The 25,324-nt window shown below is 28.9% G+C and overlaps 1 protein-coding gene across 2 annotated transcripts in view; it reads left to right on the top strand.

Moving 5' to 3' along the window:
- LOC129948907 (protein pinocchio) overlaps window positions 1–21,055 on the top strand; it is an 81,277-nt gene extending 60,222 nt beyond the window's left edge. The window contains exons 1-4 of one of the 2 annotated variants that reach the window (XM_056060057.1): window positions 391–838; window positions 14,662–14,728; window positions 18,170–18,419; window positions 19,507–21,055. In XM_056060057.1, the coding sequence (XP_055916032.1) occupies window positions 14,673–14,728; window positions 18,170–18,419; window positions 19,507–19,692 (492 nt within the window). In that variant the 5' untranslated portion in view covers window positions 391–838; window positions 14,662–14,672 and the 3' untranslated portion in view covers window positions 19,693–21,055. Of the gene's footprint in view, window positions 1–390; window positions 839–14,661; window positions 14,729–18,169; window positions 18,420–19,506 lie in introns of those variants that run through there. The other variant, XM_056060056.1, reaches the window with a different exon arrangement.
- Window positions 21,056–25,324: the final 4,269 nt, after the last annotated feature.

Genomic DNA, 25,324 nt, shown 5'->3' with positions numbered 1-25,324 from the left:
ATATGGCAACAAACACTGCCATGAACCGCATTTTTTCAGCAATATAACGCTCATTTATTTCTCCCCCTCAGCAGCGTCAGAATCAGCCTCAGCCCTCAGCCTTAGTGTCAGTTCAGCTCAGAGATTAATTTTATTTTTATAACTGTATTCGTACCTACTTTTGCTGAATATAATACGACTACGAGTATCTGTGAGACAGTTTTTGCTTTTTTCTTTTATCTTTTTTTTCGTTCCTTTTTATACTTTTTCCTACTAAAATACAACGACTCACTTAGTGTTAGTATAGGTTTAAAACGAAACGAAAACGAACAAACGACAGACTGACTGTAGTGTTCGTGTTTGGTGAGGCGGTTAAAAAATTCATAAAACTTGATCACACGTTCGAAATAATTTCAGTCTTTTGAGTTGAATCGTGCCTTCATGGTTGGGTCTCGAAGCTTTATTATTATATCTTGATATCATTTGTTTTTGTTTAATGTTAAAATATCTACAAAGTTAAAAAAGAAAATTAAACCTACTTAAAATAAAGAAGTATAAAATAAACGATTTAAAAGAAATTTCAACAACTCCATCTATATTTTAAATATATAAAAACAAATCAAACGGATTAAACACATTTTATAAACAAAAAAGAAATTTTAAAGTATAACTTTTTTGTGATACATTCGTGTGTTAAATAAAACAAAAATAATTCGTCGTCGTCGTGCATCACAAAGAGTGTTGGGAAAAATTAAAGTTTCTTTCCCAAAAACAAATTAAAAAAGAAAAACAAATTTACATAAAACTTGAAATTTCCTTTGGATAATTTTTTTGATTTACCTAAATAAATAAATTTAAAGTGAGTATAAAAACAAAATAAACTATCTACCTACCTACCTTCTTTAAGTGTGATAATTTAATGTAGTTCTTAAGTAGTTCAATCTAGATTGTGAAGTGTTGGAATACATAATTATTTTAAAGTAGGCTCTTGATGGATTCAATTAAACGCGAATTTATTCATTTGTATACACTTGAAAAATTGCACTTGAAAAAATGTAAAACTGTAGTTTTATAAATTTATTTATTTTGCCATGTGTAGTGGAAAATGGGAATCTTAAAAAATTGAGATTTGATGTATATTTTCTTAATTGGAAATTTATAATCAAGTGATTTTTTTTTATTTTTTGTGAACTTTGCACTTTAAAATTTCAAATTCACTTTTGACAGTTGACAAGCAAAACTTGTTGATGTTTCATGATGGAATTCATTGATTTATTGCATTTATGATGAACAGAGTTCATCCAGTGAAAATAATAAGAGTTCTGTTTCACTGTTATGTGCAGAGTGTTACTTATGTTCATCAATTCAATATCTTATCAAAATATGGATTTTTTTGTATTTTTAAGAGGTATCTTCTTCAGTCGAACTGCACGAATGTAGGTATTTTGGCTTTAAATTATTATATTTTATAGTTAATTCGTATTATTCAAAAAAACTGAATTAAATACACTAAAGAATTGAGCCTTTATCTCTAGTCTTTTGACATTAAGACAGAAAAATTAATATTTGTTTTGAAAATAACGTCTCAAGTTCACTAAAGCATCTTGCACATGAGCTACGAACTGCAAACTGTGGATGTTCGCATATTTTGACTTTTCTTTCACATGAGCTTTATTTCTATTCGCAGACGGCGACGAATTGTCAAACTATAAGTACACTTTTCAACAAACAAAACAAGAGTGGTATAATTTTGATGTTAAGTGGAACGCGAATAGAGTTTGACAGTTCGTAGCAACCACAGTGCAATTCGTTACTACCAAATTGTTTTTACAAAATTATCTTGTCTTAGAGAACAAAGTGCAAATTTTATTATCCTAACATATGTAAGTGTCAATTAATTTTTGCTTAACGTCAAAGAATTGTTTAGTTTTCATATTTTACACATTGTGAATTGCAAAAACATTGTGAATGGTCGCATTCACAAAGCTAGTGGCAAGTCAAGGGATTCTGATTGGCTAAATCTAACTACAAAAGTAGTTGAAATTTCCCCTACGACGTATAGTGTAGCACACTCGTTTTGACGTTTCACAATCAGTTGCTCTGTAAAATTTCAAAATGAAATGAATCTTTCTGAATTTAAAAACAAATATAAATCAATCATATTATATCTTCTATTTGGTTTTCTTCAAAAACACACTACTTAAAGTTCTGGAAACACAAATGTTTCATATTTTATATATTTGCATTTGTCATTAATATGACAGTTCCGGATTGACTAGCTTTGTAGTGCAATTTTGCATTCACAAAGCTAGTTGAATTTTGAATGCGCCCAATATCTCTTGAAAGTGTCAAATATTAATTCAAAAATGTTTTTTTTTTTTCCTTTTGAACATCTTTAAACATTCAGAACATCTTAACATTAAGAACAATTAGTTTTTCAGGCTTTTGGTACTAAAGAAAAGTGCTAAAACTAAAGAAAAATATATCATTTTTGAGTTTAACAAATAAAATGACAGTACTGAGGAAATCTGGCGTTTTGGATGAATTTCTATGAAATGTCATTCATTCACATTAAAGCCATGTGTTTGACATTTAATTTTAATAAATTGCATTCTTGATCACAGAAACTTGTATTTGTGATTCAAGTGAACAATGGACAGGTTCAGGTTACATAAGGGACTTGAAAGTAAGGCAAGTTTCTAGCATCTGATTGGCCAGCTGCCAAAAAATTATCTTCCAATTAAAGCAACTTTATTGGAAACATGACTGGAAAGTTAGTCAAGAAAAATCTCCCTAATTATCAAGTCAAGTCAGTTTATGTCAAAATGACAGTAAACCATGTTTTTCCATTTACTGCAAGTTGAACTTTATTTCTCTATGTTTTTTTTATTTTCTAACCAATTTTATTTAATTGGAAAAAAAATAAGTAATATTTCTTTACATTACGAAATGCAAATTGTAATGGAATTGTAATTTGCTGAGGACTGTTCTGTATACAATAATTTTTTTTGTTCGGTAAACTGAAGGTTGAAGTTAGGGAAGTAAAGTTCTGTGTTTGACACTTGAAAAACTATCTAGTTGACGTGGTCAAAATGTACGTTCAAGTAATGCAGTTTACTGCAAATGAAGTCCCTTATGTTGTCTGAACCTGCCCAATGTGAAAAATTATTTAAGTACTTATTGAACAAAATTTGACAGTTTATTAAAAATTGAAGAAACATATTTTAAGTTAATTTTTTAGACAAAACACTTATGAAATCTAATCTGAATATAAACAAATCAACAAAATTTAAATACAAACAAGGTTTTTGTCGCTCGTTAACTTATAAATTCTAGCAAGAATACCGGTACTAAACGTCAATATTCCAAAAGATATTTGGAATCAGTAAAATGTTATTTTAAAAATTCTTTAATCATTTGAATTAATTAATAACTATTTACGTACAAATTTTTTACATTCGATAATAATATAAATAGACAACTTTTATTTAAGGTTGTGTTTCTACTTTAACATTTTTTAGTAAGGACCGGATTTTTTATACGGATTTAAAAAAAAAATGCCTAGACCTTATTTTGAGTTATTTCCATTATTAGTTTTTTCTGGGTTAAATCAAAGCTCAAAAACTTTTTCTAAATTCAAAGAAAAGTTTGAAACAAAACTAGTAGAGTATTTCCGTTCTTAAGTAAAACTCTAGTACAACTCTTTGGCACTCGAATCCTGTTAGTACAAGAATAACAATTCCTTCGTACCTGTACTTGAAAATGCTTGTTACCAGTAACGACTGCGAAATGTGACAATGAAATTTCCACCACTTTTGAGATGAACTTTAAGAATTTCTATGAGTTATTTAAGCATACATCGTTCTTTTTTAATAATATTTTTTCGTAGTTCTTCTTGTCAAATGTCAAAAGATATCGGCTGTCAAAATTGGCAAATTAGTTATAAAAGAATTTTAAATTGTTTTATGAATGGTATTACAATTTCCAGGACAACCTGCCTGTCCAGTCTTAAAAATGTTCTTAATTATTAAGTAAATGTTTTTTTTCTTTAAACTATAAGTTAAGTGAATTTTTTGGCAGAAGCCTGGAACGCACTTTTTTTTAACCCCATGTGCATTTTGTGGAATAAGTCTGAAACGCACTTTGGTTAACCCCAAGCGATTACTTTTCTATTGGATGTCTTAGAATTTATCGTAAAACCTTGAATTTTTGTTTTCTTAAATAGCCATTACTTGCCCTTTAGATTAATTAAAATAATTTTAGAATAAGTAAAGACCTGATTGTAGGGTTTTTGTATAAAGGGGACATTTTAATGACATTTCCCATTATGATTAGTTGTTTTTGATTTATAGGAATTCTTTAAAATTCATTCTCGATTTGTCTACTTTTTTTAAAAAAACAAATAAATATGCGTCCAAAAAGTACGACTGTTAATTTAATTTTAATTTTAAGTTAATGGAATTAATTTGTTTTCCTCAAAAAATACAATGTATACTTTTTGTGCGAAAATACAAAAACATCTGCAAAACAAAAATTATTCAAAATATTGCGTTGGGGTACATAGTGCGATTTTATTTTTGTATTTTGTGCTTCAAATTTAATGAAAAATGATTGAGCTTTTGTTTTCTTTTTGTTTTGTATGGAAAATGTATGTTTTTATTTTTAAAAAGACATTTTGTTTTGTTTTCGAAATTTTCATCAACTTTTTTACTGACGATGACGACGCGACGGTGATTTATTTGAATTTAAGGACAAACAAAATGGGATTCATTTTTTTGAGAAAAGATAAATTGAATTCAAAATGATTGATTGTTCTTTGTTTTAAAAAATAATGTGTTTTGGTTTATTCCTTAAAGAAACATATGGTAGATTCTGTTGCAGTGGTGGGTGTAGATCTGTTTGCAAATCACCAGATCTGACATTAGTTTCAGTTTTAAATCAATCACACTTTTTAAATGTTTATATATTCGATAACATCTTGAATTGAACTTGGAACAACTTAACGTACCTTAAACCTTGATGCTAACTTTTAAAGTTCACAAAGAAGAAATCTAAAATTAAACTGTCACAAAATATGCACGAGTTCTTGAAAAGACTCACATGATTCGAAGTCACACGACTTTTCATAAACAAAAAGAGTCTTTTTATTCAAAATTTAATAAGGTGTTAATTTTTCAAAAAAAAAAAAAGTGATTGTATTCTTCATTATTGTGTCAAAATAATGAACTAACCCAAATATTTAAATTCTTCTGTCAACATTGTCACGTTTCTTTTGGTTAGTTTGGTAACTCGAAGTTTGTTTCTATGCATCAGAACGGATATTGACGTAATTTCCACATCCAGATCTCTATTCTAATTATTTTGAAGTATTATCATTATCATCAATTATAATTGGAGTAAAATGCGCAAACGAGTTTGCTAATGTTCACGTGAATAAATAACAAATAGTAATCAATGGACTCATTTATACATTTCAAAAAGATGTTTTTCGTGAAAATTAAAAACTGGTATACGTCAGATAGAAGAATAGAAAAGGTGGTGCTTGTAGAAATTCACTTGAAAATTCTTTTTCTCATAACGAGGAGACTTTTATTTTAAAACAAACTTTATTTAAAACAAATAAAAGAATTGCAAAACCAGTTATAACCAGCATATTTTTGAAAAGCAATGTTTTTCCTCTTTTACATTCCTGTGTCTACATCATCTATAGATACAGTGTGTGTTCCGCTCAAGCAAATAATAGTTTTATTGATCTTGTAGAAATTATGCATATACTAAGAAGATCTTAAAGAAAGATACACGTAAGATAACAACAAGGGCGCACTTCGGGTTTCTTGTTTAGTTGGGGCTCTCTTTCTTTGATTCTGTGAGTATTCCAGTCTATTCCACTTGTCAAATGTCAAAAGATTACAGCTTCAAAAGTAACAGCTGCTAAAATGGCGGGGGAAAAATGTCATACAAACAATAAGAACTTTGATTAGAAATCACATCAATAGCCCTTATTTCTTCGTTTATAGCAAATCCGTCACTGTATTTGAAGTGCATTTCAGGAGAAATCAACTGGAAATGAACTAAACTATACCAGTTATTTCCAGTGTTGGAAAGAATCTCTTTTTATTTCTATATAGAAGATATATTTGTCTTTAAGTTTTTCCTTTGGATATTTGCTTCATTTCTATAAACGAGTACAGACACAGAGTATATACATAATACAATATGCAATGTCAGGACAGGAGGCGTATGAAGATGAACATTTTTATATAAAATACGATGCTTTCCAAGTAATAATTTTATATAGGTACTATGCAATGTACACATACATATGTGCAGATATTACGAGTACTTCTTTTCTTCTAAAGAAAACGTGATTGAATGCAGTTAAACTGAATAAATCAAAGAGAAAAAAATGCACACTATTCTTTTCGAAGAATAATAAATTATTGTTTATTTTTAAAATGAATACATTTTAAATAAGGGCGACAAATGCAAACCTGAAGTTTTATTTTTGTCATTGAATTTTACTTGTTTGAAATTCAAATGATGCGATGGGAAAAAAAAGTTTTGAATAGATGGAAACTTGGAAAAAAATCCACCACAGTTTTTAAAGAATGTAAATAATTTCTAGTTTAAAGTTTGATTATAACTTCTCACGAACTCTTACTTCGTAAATTTAAAAAAGAAGAACCAAATTTTTGTATACTAAGATTGCAACAACTGTCAAACGCCCAAGTGTCACTTTTTTTTCAAACCAAACACATTCCCATTGTTTTTTGCTTCCAAACTTTACATCTGTCAGATTCATCAAAGTGAACTTTTTGACATTCCAAAATTGACATATGTATAGATTTACAAAATTAACGTCAAAAATTGTATTTTATAATCGATCTTTTATAATCGATCTTTTGAACGAAACATAAAGTTTCATTTATAAAAACTTTAGATTCAAATGAATAGTATGTTGTTTCGGTGATTTTTTCTAAGCATTCTAATGAGATTTTCTGAGAGATATGAGAAATAATGCAAAAAGTAAAACCACACTCCTATAACCCTGTGATTCTAATGATAATTACGATTGATCGGCAATAAAATATCACTCACACCTTATTTTACATACAATTGTAACAATTCTGTGACAGGTAGCTCTGTTTGTGATTGTGGGTATGTTCAATAACTTTACACAGAACTCTGTGTCATCTTCATGAAAGAGTTCTTTTTCTTCGAAGTCGTTATTTCTTTGAATTTCTTTTAAATATATGAATTTGTTTTATATTTGTTAATACCAGAACGTGTACTGACTCTTAAAATTATTTGTTTTTATCTTAAAATAAAAACAAACAATTTTTGTTTTGTTATTTTAGTTTGAAATTCAATTTTAATTCAAAAGTCAATTAAGGACTTTTTGTTTTCCTTTCAAAAAATTATACCTACTGAAATGTTTATTACCATTAAACTTGTTATGATAATAATATGAACTCATATAAAACAAAACAAGAAAATACAGGATTTTTCACTTTATCAAAAATAATGAGAAATACAAAAAATACTCTTTTGTTCTTCTTAAATGAAAAGAGAGAGAAAATAATACAATCAAATAAAACTCAAACAATCAACTGTCAAAATGTTTTATATTAAATATTTTTGTTTTGTATCCTCGAGTCCAATGAATTGCATTTTCTTGACTCGTTGTTATTTTTTGTACTTTGAACTCTCGTTATTTCTCAAAACAATAAGATCAACGAAACAGATAAGCCTGATGTTGGTTAATTTAAAATTAAATGTCTAAAATCAACAACTTCTGCGTGACACATGACATCAAAACGATCGCATGATTGTTAAAATACTTCAAAATTGTCTTAAAATTAGTTTGAAAACAAACAAAAAAATAAAACTGCGCCAGAGCCAATCATTGACACAAATTTCATACAAAAACTTACCTCAATTGTCTATACCTACCTTTTTGTTCATCATACAAATGTGAGTGGCGAGGTAGTGTAAGCGTGGGCTTAATAAAAAATGCATTTTATTTATGCGTCGACTTCATGGACTTACAATAAACCTATCCAAGCCACTACACCACTGAAGGTTAAAGTTCTGCATTCCATGAGGAATGTGTTGAGGTTGAGGTGTTTTGCAATCACACCACATTAAAAACAATAGCCTTCGTCTGACGTCTCAAGTCTCATATAATATTGATTTTTTTTGTTGCTGTCTCTCTTTCTCCTGTCATTAAGAGGAAGTAATTTATAAGACAAAAGAAAATGCATGGGAACAAAAGTCCATTTAGTTGGCCTTGTAAGAAACTAAACGGAATGAAACGTTGTAATCGATTTGATGATCTTCACTTGTCTCTAAAGTGATCTTCATTTTTTGTTTTATTTTATGGAATAGTTGCATCTAGATCGAGCAATTATGAGAGTATAAACTGACCTTTAGATTTCAGTTTACCTATGTATAAAACCAATTAAACGAGTGTAAAAATATAACTTTGAACGATCTGATCTCATAGTTGATGATGATGGGAAATTTGATGATTTTATCAATTAAAGACCATCAAATAAAAAAAATGCAGATGTATTTTAATTGATCAATAATGAACTGCCAAAGCCATAGTTTTTTTTTTTGTTTAATTGTCTCGTTTTGTTTTTGTTTTATTTTTTGTTAAATGAAAAAAATCTCAACTCAACAATTAAGGAATCTAAAATTACACTGCATTGGCTGTGGTCAATTATTTTATTGTAAATGACAGCTCGTCGGCGACGGTGGCGGTGCCCGGTGGCAGCGTGTGATTATTTTTCGATTCAATGATGTTTAATTTTATTAGTTTTTTTTCTTTCTAGTTACCTGTCAAAATATAGCAGCATAGTCATGTGTATGAACATATAACAAACTTCTATTAAAATTCTAAGTGCGTAGTTTGAGGTTTTACTTTTTTGTTTTGTTTATTGTAGGTAAATTCTTTCAATTGTTAATTCAATAGAATAAAAGTGGTTACTAATTGGAAATGTGAATAAATTAGTTACGACATTATAATTGCCAATTATCCATTACATTTACCACTTTTTCTTATTTATTTGTTATGTAAATTTTTATAATTGCAAAATTAAATCTTAAACAAAAAAATCGCATAGTAATTTCTTTGGAGATTTGATTTGACAATCACAATTAGAAAAAAATCATACTTTATTTATATTGGCTGATTGAAAGTTTATTTAAAATCTAGCACAACAAAAATAGAAGCACTTAAAAGTGACAAGACATAACTAACAAGACTTTAACTTTTTTTTCGTTATAACTTGTTAACATTAGGTTCGTTCGATAACTCCAATTAAATGTCACTTTTTTTAGCTTGTTCCAAAACAGTCGATTTATAGTGATGTCAATATTGTTTGACAACTCTGCTAAGTTTAATCAAGATTACAAAGTTCAATATTAAAAGTTTGGCAACTCCCTTCACCTTTTTTGAAGTTTAATAGATTTACCACATAAATGTCGTTGACATCGTTTTTCGGGTTCACACATCAAGGGGTGAAGACAACACATCTTTTCAGTGTAGCTGATCAAATTCCTATTGCTATGTCTTAATGTTTTGACATTTATAAAACAGACAACTGTCAAAAAGTTAAAAGTTTTAAGCTATGATTACACTTACATTTATGATTTCTGTCAAATCTTAAGACAACACATCTTGTCAGTGTAGCTGATCAAATTTCTATTGGTTTGTCTTAATGCACACTACAAATTCGAACTTTCAAAAATATATATTCCACGTTTTGACATTTATAAAACAGACAACTGTCAAAAAGTTAAAAGTTTTAAGCTTTGATTACACTTATAGTTATGATTTTTGCCAAATCCTCTACATTTAATGGGAAAACTTTGAAAACCACATGACATCGTAAAACGCCAGTCATTATACGAGTATAAATAAAATGTATATCACCTACGTGTGCCTTTTAGACTCTTTCTCCTAATCTATTTTATACGCCTACAAATTTTCTATATAGAAAACAATCTAGAAGAAATAAAACTCAAGTATCATTATCTTAATTCTCTACCTTTTAGTTTAAAATAGAAACAAAACAAAAAAACTATTATATACCTAACCACTTTAAAGTGCCTGACAGAAGATTGTTCCGGAATTATTTAAACACATACGCGTGTCATTGTTCTCTTGTTGCTGAGTGATTTTATTAATTGTTTATAATAGGTTTTGATAAAGTTAAAAAAAATTGAAAATATCACTCTCATCGTAATGGTTTATTCCACGCAAAAGCACGACAACCATTAGATCGTAAATACAATATAATACAGTACAGTACACACAATCTAATCATCAAATGCAAAAATTTTAATTATTTTTGAACTTTGATACAATTTTTGTTGTCCTTTTAATCCATTTTTAGGCACAAGAAATACCAGACCGGCATTTTGTTTCCAATCTTGGAAAATTTTATTTTATTTTAACAATAATCTCATAAAAATTTGACCATGAACTAATAATTCATACATTATACGATATATTTTAGAATATCGTAAAAGAAGAATGTTGTTTGTCAAAATTTTTGATGTGTCATTTCCTTTTGTTTGTTTTTTTTTTTGTGTGGAGTCTGCCTTACATCTATGCATAAGAAAGAAATTATTGTAGAAATTAACACATTGTTGTTAAAATTGGGTCATGAAGTTTTAATTTTTACGATATTACAAATAAAAATATCGTAAAAGTTGAATTTATCTCTTTCTTTTTTTATTTATTTGCATACACATGTGTGCTTTATATTTTTCTTTATGGCACTTAAATTTTAATTATATAAATAGACAGGGAATGTTGAAATGTCATCAAACTGTCAAAGAAGACATTGATAGAGTTTATCGATTTTATATGAGATACCTAATTTAAAATATCATCTGCATACATAGTCTTTAAAAATAAAAATGTGAGTTAAAATAGCTACTCAGAATTTCTTGTTTCGTTAAGTATGAATGAGTATGAGGTGACCTTTATTTTACGATTACTATGCACACACTCATTATGACAGTAGGTTGTAACTATATAGACTTCATAGGCAGGTATATATTCATAGACCTTTATGTAGGTAAAAAAAATGACTGTTGTAATTTCATTGTGACATTGAATGCTCTACATGTCAAAAAATAAAAAAGAAGCTGACATAAACATTAAACAAATGTAAGAATGCAATGGGCTTGTTTTAAATTTCATGAGAAGAAAAGAGATGCACACAGAAAACATGGTGTGTGCGTAGCTTATAGCATTGATGTTCAAGATCGAGGTTTATTTTGTTTACATTTAGATTGTTTTGTTTATTATTTGTTGTAGGTAAATTGTAATAAACAAAAAAACATTAACATTTCAGTGCTAAAAGGCATCTTTAAAATAATCTTTGTCTGACTAATATTATTTTTTGATTTATTGTACTTTTAAGGAACTGAAACTAAAAAGAGATGTAGGATGTAGGTACTTATAGTTTTGACATTTGTTATTTCCATGAATTTGCAAAATTTATTATTGCACCATTTGTAATCAGCCATACAAGCTAACTGTAACATGATGTGTCAAAAAGACGCCCACTGATTGTCTTGGCTATACATTGCTACTTTATTTGTGTCTACTACAGTGTAAATGTCATGTTTTAAATTTATAGATATTGATTAGCAAGTCTGTCTATGGCAGGTATATTTATTTTATATCTTTACATTCTAAAAATATTGACTTGATAAATTTATTGACTTTGCTTAGAGTAAAGTATAGAAGGTGTAACCTATATAACCTTTTTTGAATATTGTGTTTGTGTGTTGGCTATCGCAATTCAAAGCCATTTAAATGGATTTTTTTGACGTTTGGTTTTTGGTTAAAATGCAACCACATTGCCATAATTGTAATACAAAATTATAGGATATTTAGATTGGATGCAAAGAGAAAATATAAGTAACATTAATTGCTAATTGTTTGTTTGTTTCCTTTTCACTCCGATGTATTTTATTAGGTTACAGAATGGGAAGTTCATCTGTCAGTATCTAAGGAATTCTTTATCTTTGATGACAGTAAACTTGACAGTTAAAATTTTGATCAAATGATTTGGATTGATTGATTGCCGACTGACTGTGAAACTGAAAAATTTTGCATATCCTGTTTACACGGCGACTTTTTAAACTTGCCTTTATCAAAATCATCCAAACAGTTACTTTTTATGAATTGACATTTACTTTCTTAGTTATTTAAGACTATACACGACAACTTTAAAAGAAACATAAAATATGATTCATTTTACTTTTGTCAGTTTTTGATGACTTTTGATTTCGTTAGTTTGACCTTAAAAAAGTCTTAATCAAATTCAAACTTATCGAAATCGTTAAGTTTTTTGTTTTAAATGTCAAAAAACTTTTATTTATTTTCATTGATCACTCTTATTTCTAAATAAGGTCAATTTAATGAATGTGTCACATTCCAACGGATTATGGTTCCATCTAAAAATATCATAACACCTTTTTTGAACCTGTTTTGCTATTTTTGGAAATTTCATACTATTTGTTTTGTTAATATTTTCTTAACAACAATTTATAATGTAACTTTATAAGCAGCATTTAACATATTCAAAAAAAAGTGACTCACTCATTTTACAGACCTTCTACAAACAAATGTAAATATTCCCAAGATTATAGTTTTCCAGCTAAGATAATAAAAATTTAAATAAGTTCAATGGAAATTTATAATATCTTTATCTATTCTTCAATTGAAGGAATATATAATTAATACAAATTCTTGTGAACTGTCATGAGTGACGTTTTCTATTTGTTTTTAATTTAACCGGTTTAAAATCACGACAGAAATGTTTATATACAAATTAAAAAAATTTGCATCTTCAGAAATTCCCTTCCTCTATAATATGCATAAAATAATGTATAATAACAAATATTCTATCTTCAATATTGTGAACCTTTTAATCAGGTGGGTGACTAAGATTCTCTGTTGCCTTGGAAATTAATGAATTGTTAATAATAATAATTTTTCTTAAAAAAATAAATCAACGTGATAATCGCGTGCTATGAATAATAATAAATAACTTGGATGCAATATAACCGCACATAGGTATAACTATATAATCACAAATAACTTAAGTTAGGTCATCAACCGAATAGAGACAGTAAGCTATAATATTTTATGGGAAAAAGATCAAAAGAAAATTTATACTTTTCTTAAGGTTTCTTACTTCAGTTGAGACTTTATGTAATTCATCAAACATTAGGTTCCCATAAATCTTGTAAGAAAACGTTAGAAGTTATAATAAATAAATCTTGTAATGTTCATTTACAATTTTTTTGAGGTTACGATAAAAGAAAATGATGTTATGCAACAAGGTTTGATGCTGTTTGAAGTTTCTTCAGATAAAGGGTTAAAATTCACTTAAACTTTGAGGAAAGTATGATCAAAATTCTTCAATGGAATTTATAACGCATTGTCATCTGTCAAATTGCATACAAAATTACTTTAAAGAAAGAGTTGAAAAACAAACAGATTCTTTTTTGACAGTTTATAATTTCCTCATCTCTCGTACAAATGTTTGTTCACCCTGTCCCATTAAATTTTAGGAAATGGTTTTTTTCACCATGTGGTGAAATTGAAATAATTTTAACACTTTCTATATAACTAAATGCTCTTGGCTAAGGATAGAAAAGTAAAATGGCGATTGTAACAGTTTGAGAATTCGAAATGAATGCATTCAAAGATAGATGCTAATATTGATTTCTCATATTCATTGTGAACTTTATAAAACTGGACCACTTTGTTTGTTTTTTTTTTCAACAAATGTGTTTAATTACAATATATATGGGTATACATCTTTAAAAACAAACTGAGTGACCTTACTTTACTCGTATTACGTATCAATAAAATTCAATACCCGTAAAAAAAAAAAAACATTTCAAAATAATGACATTTGTTGAATTTCACCACATTCATTCAATAAATTTAATTACTATTATTCGATTCTAATGGCGCCGCCGATCACCGCCACCACTATTGCCTGCCACAAGAATATATACAAAGCTCCAATTGATTGGGTTTATTTCATTGTGCAATATTTTTGTGTGGCATTCAATACTTTGATAAGCTTGAAAGATTTTAGTACACAAATAACAAAAAAATAAGAATATCAATTTTCATGACAGCTTTCATTTTAACTTTAAATTTGATATTGTTTTTGTTTATATAAACAAAAATCATTGTTCTCATCTATAATGCTGCAAAGATGCGCTTGAGTAAGTCTTTCGTGTTTTTAATCGAACAAAATTAGAATTAATGCACGTAAATTACAAAGTAGATAACTTTTAAGTTATTGTTTTGTTGGAAGAAATGAACAATAGAATTGGTTAAAACTTTGTTGTATAAGATAATTTGTTAGATGTTAAAGTTAGTCTTTAACAGTTGAAATATTCTTCTTACGTCAAAAACACATACGTCACTAATATTTTGACAGTTGATGAACAAAACTCACTACTTTTTTTTAAATATTAAATGGTTCCCATGTATCTTAACTAACCTACAATAAAAATGTCAACGTACACAACTGTCAAATTTTCTTCTTATTTGTATTAAATTAAAATCTAAGCTTATTTGTTATTGATATAAATTAAATTAACAATTTTTGTTTTCTTTTATATTTGCAGTTACAACAAACATGTCTATCGCCAGTGTGCATCAACCTCAAATCAATGACATGTACAGTCCACTTGGGTAAGTAAATCGCTTAAGTATTCATGACTTTTCTGTCCTCATAGATTCTCTCAGACAGTCAGGTAGCCATTTTTAAATATCAACTAATGATACATTTACATGATCACGAGTATCTAAACGTCATTTAGAAATAATGAAAGAGTTCAAAAACTGATAACTGTCAAAAAATTTTAATTTAATTTAATTTAATTTTAAACTTGTCACTTTGTTTTCATTGTTATTGTTAATTAAAAACGACACAATGGATGAATATATCAAAACTTGTTCGATGAATAAATTTACTACCATTTTTAAAGTTAATTAATTTTGATTTTGAAATCACGGTTAAAAAAGAAGCTTCAATGTGACAGTTTATTAAAGGTCACATTAAAGGTAGTTTTCGTGTGATTTTTGTATTTATTTTAAAAAAGTTATAAACAGAAGTTTAAACAAAAAAATCACCGAGATTTTTTTTATGTTCACAACAAGCAATAAAATTTTTAAAATTATTGAATTATCTGTCAATATGCCTTGTGATCAGATAAGTGCCCTCATTTCCGTATGTATTTAAAAACTACCTTCCACGTGCCAAATTATTTTATTACTTTGTTGTTTTTTTGTTTGTAAATTTGATAATCACCTGTTCAAAGTACTCAATGAACATAAAACCCATGTAGGCACGTATTTATGTGCTTAGTTTTTTAACATATCCATTATGTTTATGGTTTTACGCCAACACAAAGTTTTTGAAATAAACTATTAACAAAAAGCCTCAAAAAAAAAAACAAATGACTAACAATTCAAAATACTTATAGACATGAATAAATAATTAAAAATAAATTAAATGATAATCAAAATATATTTGATTAACAAAATTTATTTTTGACATTTTGTTTTTGTTTCATTATTATAGAAAATGACACTAATAACATATTAATAATTGAGATAAATATATATTCGAATGTGGTGGACTTGATCAAGAAGTTGATTAAAAAAATCACCCATTTTTGAGATTATTTTTTTATTCATGAAGTTGATAAGATTAGGTCGTTTTTGTTTTCTAATTTTGGAAATATATATTACTTAGTTGCTATTTCGGTGTTTCTATGAAAATAAAAATAACTTGTTTGGTTTGTTAAGAAATTGACCACTTATATGGGAAAAGAAGTTATGTCATGATGTGAATGTGGGACGAAAGTAATGTGATCGTACCATAATTTGTCTGCAACTGGCGTTCATTTTCAATGCACTTTGACATTTATGGTATGAAAAAGTTAGATCTGTTCGTTAAATTTGCTGCTCCCGACCTGTCTTACGAACAGGTCTAATTTTGAGCGCCATATTGTTGCAACGCATAATAGAGAAATTACTTTTGTACAATATTTTAGAAATTCACTTTCATTGAATTTTATTTATATTCCAATTTAACTATGACATTTCCTATTGAGTAAATTCTTTGATGTCTTGTTTTTTGTTTTAATTGTCAATTTTCTTCACTTAACCTTCAAAAGCGACATTAAAAACAAACAAATCTCTCATACGCCATATTTTATATACAAAGCAATAAAATTTAACAAAAATGCGCAAATCTATTCGCGTGTGCCATATTCTAAGTCAATCAAACGCAATTACAAATACATTATCTTCAGTTTTGGACCACTCAAATGGCTTACTTAAAATTTTATTGAACAAACTTCTTTCTAACAAAGGAATTTCAAATATTTAGACGTGACTATTTTTTTAACATCGAGATTTAAATAAAGATTATATAAAAATTATTTTCTGATGTTACACAGTCGCATTCGCATATAATTATTTCAACCGTTACACCTTAAATGGCGCTTTAAAAAAGACGTAAAAAAATGTGACATTTCTCAAGAAGTGCCTTTTACATTGACATCTGCAATCTGCATGTAAACTAGCCCACAAAGTGTTAGTTCACAAATTGACCTTTTGCATGGCACATAAATATTTTGCATACTTGATTGAAACAATAAACGCCACCACTGACGCAACCGGTAATGAAAAATTGCATAGTTTTCTTTTTTATTCAAAAAAATCAATATTTGGCACTGAATGCAATACTTTTTTGAACTTGAACTTATGTGTCAGTTTGCAAGTTTTGGCATTTAAAACTGTTAAATTGTTTAAATATAATTGAAATCCAATTTGATTTGAATATTTTTATAAAATATACGTTTTAATGGGAGATGGTTTAATTTTAAAATAGAACTGTCAATTAGTTAACTTAAATGCATCACTATTTAAAATATGTGACATTTGAATAATAAAAGTCAAATACATGCATAATCTCTCTCAATGCATTCAAGTGTAAATTTAGATATGAAAATAAACACGTGAATACTTTGAATAGTTGTGAAATTCAATTAAAATAAATTACCGGAATTCGTTGATTTTTTGACAGTGATGATGGTGTGGTTGTCAAAAATTGCTAATGTCAAAGGAAATCCTTTGGAAATATCTTTAAGCTCTATGTGCATGCAGAAAAATACTAATTTCTGACAGATAATAATAAACATTTCTGTGTCTAAATCCTAATTGCATGTATGCAGACAGACACTTTGAAATTATTATCTATTGCTTGTTGTAGGGAAGAACATTATTTGTTGTTTTTTCTTTTCTGTACAACGAAGCGACCTGCAGTCGCCTTGCATCGCGACGCGTCGTCATCGTCATTCACACACTTGCAATGCAATTTTCTTCGTACTGAGGGGGACTTAACAAAATGATGCAATTAAATATTGGATTTTAGTCAGTGATTGAACGAACGAAACAACCATTCATTAGGCGGAGTGCACATCTGTAATTACACTAGCAATACAATATGTCACCGTCAGTGTGTAAAGCTTTCGCTAGAGGGTGGCTATTAATAGACCTACCCTATACTCCGATGTCTTTTGAACATGTTCGTAGGATGTATGCAATTAATTTAGTTACTTACGGTTTTGAATGTGGCTTGTTTTTCTTCTTCATTTTCTAATTACTTTTGTTTTGGACGATATGCAATATCCACTTCCATATGACCATGAAATCCGTGCAAACATATGACTAACAAAAACAACTGTCAGAATGGCATTTAGTTATCTTGTTAATTATTTTCGATAGAAATACCTTCTGAAATGGATAAAAATGTAATATGGCGCATTTGAAATGTTCTCATTTCCGTATATTATGCATAAATGAAACTAAGACACTGATTTTCAAAGTCGTAGAAGATTTTCAACGGAAGTAAAACTATTTGGCACAAATATATAAAATGCAAAATGCAGAGGCAAACTTGTAGTTGTAGAAAGTCTCTTAAGACAGATAAATTTATTTTAACGACTGTCTGGAGGAGGAGGATGATGTCGCCAAAAGAATATAATTTTAATTTAATTACACGAGATTTAAAGAAATAAAATACTTTACTTAATGATATTTTTTTGTATTTATTTTATACAGACGAAGCAGTTTAAGTATGTCATCGTCGCTGTCAGATTTAGTTGGCAGTCCATTGGAAATATCCATGGATAATGTTCTAACTATTGAAGAGCTACGTGCTCATATGGGATCATGTTTCACATGTGGAGTATCATGGACTGATGATCATGTTTCATTGGATTGCGGTGAATGTGGTGGATATAGTTTAGAAAGACCATGCCCCTTGTGTGATGGACAATGTGGTGTTCAATGGAAGCGTGACTTTACGATGGTGAGTTTTAATTTTAAATGTCATTTCTTTCATCATTAACCCAAAATGCATCTCACACAAATGTCAAACTTGACTTGGGTTCTAAAAAGTGATTTCAAACAAAATGTTTAGGCTCTTGGCCCAGGTATCTAAATTAATTAAAATAATCTTTATTATTCTATTCATAAAATTCATACAACACAATGGTCATAAAATAATTGCAAACAAAAAATACACAAACGTCAGTGTCAACAACAATCTGAAAGTCAATGTCCTCAAGATTTTAGAAAAATCTTTGTTTTTTTTCAAAAAAAAATTATAATAATCATATTTTGCCTTTTTTTATTCACTTGTTTTTAATTTTTTTAGTAACGATGACGTTTATTTGAATAAACACATTTGATATTTTGACATTTGTTTCTTGTATATGTAAGTGTCAATTGTTTAAACTTTGCGTCAGTTGAAAAAAGAAAACACTTTTTATATGATTATTTCCTGTACAATTATGTACACAAATCAAATTATTTACAATATGAGTTATTAAAACCTACACACTTGCAAACAAACGTCATAATGACAGATGTGGAAAAATACCTTCTTTCTAGTTTATGATCGTTCTTATCAATGTTCTCCTGTTTTTATTTGTTTAATCTTTGCGGTATGCCACGAAGTTGAACTTGTTTTAGAGTTTATGTAAACAAGACAAAAAAAATACTAAGCAAATAATTAAATTATTTCAAATGTAGCTCGCCCGTCATTTGTTTACTTTTAGGCGCCTCAAAATTGAGATATTTTTGCTAAGACACGACGACTTTTGAGTCATGGCCTTCTATAAAAAAAAATATTTACTTTGGAAAAAATCATACAGAAGCTTAAAAGATAACGATTGAAAAAAGAAGAACTTTTGCTCTGTTTGTCAAATTTCATTTGAATTTCAGAATTATTATGACATTGACATTTGTAGTTCTTATATCCACCAATTACGATCACTTTCACCAAAAAAATACAGTTTGACATTTGTAGTTCTTATATCCACCACTTTCGATCACTTTCACCACAATGTTTAAAACATTCTCATTAAACAACTCCTTTTTTCTTTTGTTTATAGTCACACGCCTGCAGTAAAGCCCGTTGGCAAGGTGTTTGTACCAGCTATCCAGAAGCTTTGCTCTCAGCACCAGCCACCATCGTTCCATCTGTCACCTCAGCATCATGCGCCGCATCGAATCAACTGCGGTTAGCACAAGAACTATGTGCGAGGTTGGAACAACTGTCAGCCAGTGCTCACACATGATTGGATAACATTATTTCCACCACATCCACCAACGCACTATAGAGACCAACATCAAACTATTCATACAATCTATAGTTAAGGAGAAGAGAGATAGAAGATAAATAATGCAGCAAATTATAATTTAATCAATTCTGCGAAAGCTTTTGCTACTTATTGTATTTTGTTTTTAATTGATTCTTTTTTTTTAATTATTTGATAATGATTAAGTTTAGTTTGTGTATAAAAAGAAATTAGTTTTTAAGAGTTGAATCAATTTCACGAGACTTCATATTTCATAAACTATTTTTTTCATCGAAATCGTATACGATTTCAAGGATAAATATTTAAGCAGACATGTTTCTCGTGGGTTGTTTCCTATGCTAAGTTGTTTTTGTAGTAACGGTTTTAGTCTTAGCTATGATCTGTCAAACTATCTAAGTTCTTCTTTGTTTGTTATTTTTAGACTTTATACAAACGCTCAAGATGTTTCCTTAAAACGAAAAACTATTTAGGAAACTTTTTAACTTTTGAAACTATTTTTTTAATTTTGTTAAAAAGACGTTGTATCCTATAAATAAAAAAAGAAAAGACTATATTACGATATTACATAAACTAACACATACACCCCCTCCACACACACACACATAAGTAAATCAATATGTATATATAAACAAAAATGTATATTAGAAATGACATAACTATGTAATAAAAAAAGATGAGGAATATTTTTGAATAGATAATCATTAATTATTTTTAGAAATTATATAAAACATTTGATAAATGCATTCGATTGAGCAATACCAAAATGAAAAGAATAAATTTTTAAAATGTTTTGGCAGTTAAATGAGATTTATTTCAAACCAAAACAAAACTTAACCAATTAGACTAGAAAATAAAAATGTAATAGTTTATTTTGTAAATATCATAAATACAACAAAAAGTGATATGTATTTTTAAATTTAAAATTTTAAACAAAATTACATTTATTGTTTTAATTTCTATTGTTTATGTAATTTAACACAAAAAAAGAAAGATGAAAAGAAGATTCAACTAAAAATGCTCAAAAAATTTAAAAATCTATTCAAATTCAATTTTTTATTTTTATTGTATAATTTGTCATTATGGATTTTCTGTGAAAATCCTCATTTTGTTTTAAAAATACATATGGATTAGTAAAAGACAAAAATATTAGCAACTACTTATGTATGTGAGAAATTTTTGGTATCGTGTTGTGACGTTATAATTTGAAAGAATTTAACGGTTGATATAACACGCTGCTTGGTTATTAAGTTAAGTTATTATATAAATATTGTATTAGAAAAGATTTTTTTTTCATTTATAATAATTTCTACATTAAATATATAATTTAATTTTTTGTTTAAAATTGTGGTTTTTTCAATGTTTTTTGTTAAATTATTCCAAGCATTTATCGTTGGTGGTTCCAAACTTTTTCAAAATCAAAATTCGAGGCATTGTAGAATTGTAAATCAATTTTCTATTTACGATTCTCTTAGCCATTTTTTAATTACTTTGAAAAGCTTTCTTTCATTCCATTTTGGGTGTATTAATTGTTAAAGTTTGTTGAACATTTTTTAAATAGTCTACTATTTACAAACAAATGCGACATGCAGTAATTTTGGTAATTTTTGACATTACTATCTTCAGAGTATTTTGTAATTTGAGTAAAATTTATTTTTATTTTATCAAGTTTTGCTTTCACAAAAAAGGTCGTCGAAATAATTTGTTGTGCCTGAAATAATAGATGAAAAAAGTATGTTTGCGTTGGAGTCTATCAGCTAGGTTTCAGAATTCGAGTTAAATCGAAATTGCAAATCGAGTGAATTCATTTTCAGTGTTTTACATTTCGAACGATTTGGTACCTTCGAATTTTTTTCGAAATCACTTTTCGTGAAATTGAAATCAGCTGATATCTGTCATTTGGGAAGTTGTTGAAGTATTTTTATTTTTGCAAATTGTTTTCCTGTAAATAATAAAAATATAAAAGTACTAACTAGCCACTACAGATTATATAAAGGATCGTATAATAATCGTTTTGGTCTTGCAGACTGAAAGGAATAAATATGCACTGGAAAAAATAAAAAGACGAAGGGTGTGAGATGTATCTAATCCCTTGGAAATTGCAGTTAAAGCCTGTCAATTATTAGTTTTTTTGTACATGTAGGTTCATTTCATACTACCGACTTAATAAAAGTGCTTTCTTTATGGTGCTGGAAATTGTTGAGCCACATCTTAAACAATCCTCAATTCCTGCAACGTTGCAGCTAGCCGCAGTTTTCGTGCCGAGGGAAGTTTCCAAAGGTCAATTGGGAAGGATGCTGATATCGCTTTGGGTCGAAGCACTGTTTCAAAAATGCTAACAGAAGTACTAACAGTTTTGAAGAATCGAATCTGTCCAAGTTGGATAAAACAGCCAAATAAAGTGGTGCAAATAATAAATGTTTGTTATGCATTACACAACATCTGTAGACATTACAAGATACGAAATGAAGATGATGAAAACATTGCGCTAGAAAGCGAACCAAATGAAAATGACATAGAACCCGAGATAATAGAAGGAGCTGTAAATTTGAATGAAGCCAATCAAATAAGAAACCAAATTGCCAGCAGAATACACACTTAAGACATAATTTATTTAATTAATATAAGATATGTACAGAATTAAAAGTTGAAAAGCTTAAATAAAATTTTTAAAAGGAATACAAATGTTTTTTCTGTTCTGAGTTTTAAAACTAATAGGAACCAAAATGCTTAAAACAAAAAAAAACAGCAAAAAAAAACAAAAAAGGAACATAAACGTTTCTTCACAGTTCGGAGTTCTTAAAGATACAAAAATACATTTAAGGCCCTTGATAGTCAGTCTTGCAGCCCACTTCCCTTATAGATATCGAGCTTCATTTCTTTAAGCTCTATTTCCTTCTTTTTTAAAAGAATTTCCTCCAGTCTTAATTTTTCCATTTCAACGTTGTGTCTCTTCGTCTCCTCGTTTCTTGCTTCTAAACAATTTTGAAGAGAGTCCACAGATTTCTGCAGCTTTTTCATAATATGCTCAATATCCCTTGCAACACGAGCGAGTTTGCTGGAAGCTGCCAATATGGCATCCATTTTTTCACCAATTTGTTCTATTGCTTTGGTTTGTTTTGCAATAAGATCTTCTACGCTGTTTCCGCCACCGGTTGGTTCTTTCTCTTCCTACCTGATGGTGCTGCTGGTAATGCAGGTTCAGTGACTTCTTGCATTGCTTCATGTTCTTGACCAACTTGTTGGGAGTTGTTGGGCATGGAATTATTGTTACCGTATTCGACTTTATCCTCCACACCGAAATCCATCGTGTTAGGAATTCCCTCAACTACGGTGTAAATACCGCAAATTTTAGCAATTGCATCTTCCGTAGGCGACACCACAAATTTGTTATAGGGGCCTCCTCCAGTTGATACATCTTCGGCCTTGTTATGTGATAGCTTCTTCCTTATTGAACTCTTCCAGTCCGTCCAAACTTTCAATAAAAAAGTGTAAACCATGATTTTTTTGATGCTGCTAGTTGTTTATTATTATTTACTTTTTTCCAACCACTCGCGTCCTTCTGCGGTGGACCATTGCTGTTGAGCTCGGATTTTAAATTGTCCCACAAAGCTTCCGCGACAACTCGGTCCGGTCCCCTTTCATAAATCCCCTAGCGAGATCCTTGTGCTGCTCCATAAAATTTATAAATACTGCCTCTTGCGCATTATTTTTGTGTTTTCCCCTGTTTCAAATATGTTTAAAATGCAATAAAGTTTCATTAAAAAATCATTTTTTTACTACATTTTTAATCGCGTCTTTTTTGTTCCACTATTTTACATCAAATGAACAAGATCGATTTGAAATCGCTCGGAAACCGATAAAATCGAATTGTGGAACACAACAATTACACTTCGTTTCGATTTCGATAAATTCGAAATTGAAATCGATAAAATGGAATTGTAGAACACCGAATTATATTTTCGATCGATCTCGATTTCATTTCGAGTGCAAGTGAAATGTAGAACCTACTCGTAGTTGTATATATTTTAACACTAACATAGGTTCTACATTTCACTTTCACTCAAAATGAAATCGATTCAAAACATAAATTGGATTTCTGAAATTCACTTTTATAAATATCGATTTCAATTTTCTCGAACTCAAAACGAAGTGAATTTCCGTGTTCTACATTTCGATATTTACGATTTTCAAGTGATTTGAATTCGACCCGATTGAATTGGTGTGATTTGAAATCGAGAAGGGAAAATTGTAATATTTCCACTTAAAGGAAATAAACCTTAAGTTTTTTTTATAGAATGCACTTGATTCGTGAGAAGTTGCAGCTTCCACTTTATGTTTAAAAAAACGAATAAGGCATTTAATAAAAATTTTCAACACACCAAATGAATGTCTTCTTTTTCTACATAACAATTTTCTTTTAAAAACTTTAAAGATAAATTCAGAAATTATGTTTTGATACCAGGGGCCTGATTATGAGTTTCGCGACTAATCGTTTTGCTAGCGTTTTTTCCATTTTTCAATTATTGTTTTCGCTTTCTTCGATTTGAATTCGACCAATTAACGAATTCGAAGGCGAATTTGAAATGTCATAATGTTTGTTGGCGAGTTGAAATCCGACAGCTTTTTTTTGGCGGATTCACAGGCGAAAGAGTGTTCATTACTATTCACTGTTCGATTTTGTCGATTCTTTCTTGATTGTAATTATATAAAAATGTGAGTTAGCTTTATTTTAATTTCCTAATAATTTATCCACAATCCACAATAAAATATAAAATTTTAAAAATTCATTCAAGGAACGATAAAAACAAGCAAACAAATCGACATACATTTTTGGCTCTCGTCGAGTTTATGAAGAAAAATAAGGGCATTGGACAAATTCCTGCTTTCAGAATAAATATACCCCTAAATTTTTTATTGAGTAAATCACAGCAAATTTCTAAAATTCAATTCAATTCAAAAACAATTTGTGGAAAGCTATCAAATCACTGGAATATAGAATGAAAAAGTCAAACTAAAAGTGTCAAATAACTGAAATATAGAAAGAACTATTTTCGCTTCGCCGCGAATTAGAAAGGTCGAATTGAAAACGATCCTCCGCGAACCTCATTATCAGGCCCATAGCCTTTAACAACCGATAGTTTAAAACTTCTTATCGCAAAGAACCGTAAAACTCTTAAACTACAGAAAATTTGGGTGATATCATTTCGAAAAGTATTTTAAGTTATGAAATCGAAGGAATGGTAAGGCATTGGAAAACAATTTCACTTCATTTTCAATTTAGATTTCATTTCACTTGATTTGGTAACATAGCTCAATAGTCATTTGTTCTTAAGAAATATTCTAATTTACTATGACAATGATCCTGAAACTATTGCCCATGTTCTGCATTTCACTTATTGTGAATACATTTTGGGAAAGTGAATTTGGGTTTTCCACAATTCGTTATTTTGAATTGGAACATGGAAATGGATGTTCTGTATTTTAGTTTGTTCCATTTTTTGATCGCACACATTTTTATTTCTGTGAATTGATTTTTAATAACTTCCTTCTAGGAATCGAAATTCGGAGGGTTGCAGCAAGTTTTTGAATTGAAGGAATCAATGAGGCTATT

Source organism: Eupeodes corollae, chromosome 3 (assembly GCF_945859685.1).
Source record: "Eupeodes corollae chromosome 3, idEupCoro1.1, whole genome shotgun sequence".
NCBI lineage: Eukaryota > Metazoa > Arthropoda > Insecta > Diptera > Syrphidae > Eupeodes > Eupeodes corollae.
This window is presented reverse-complemented; position numbering and strand designations above follow the sequence as displayed.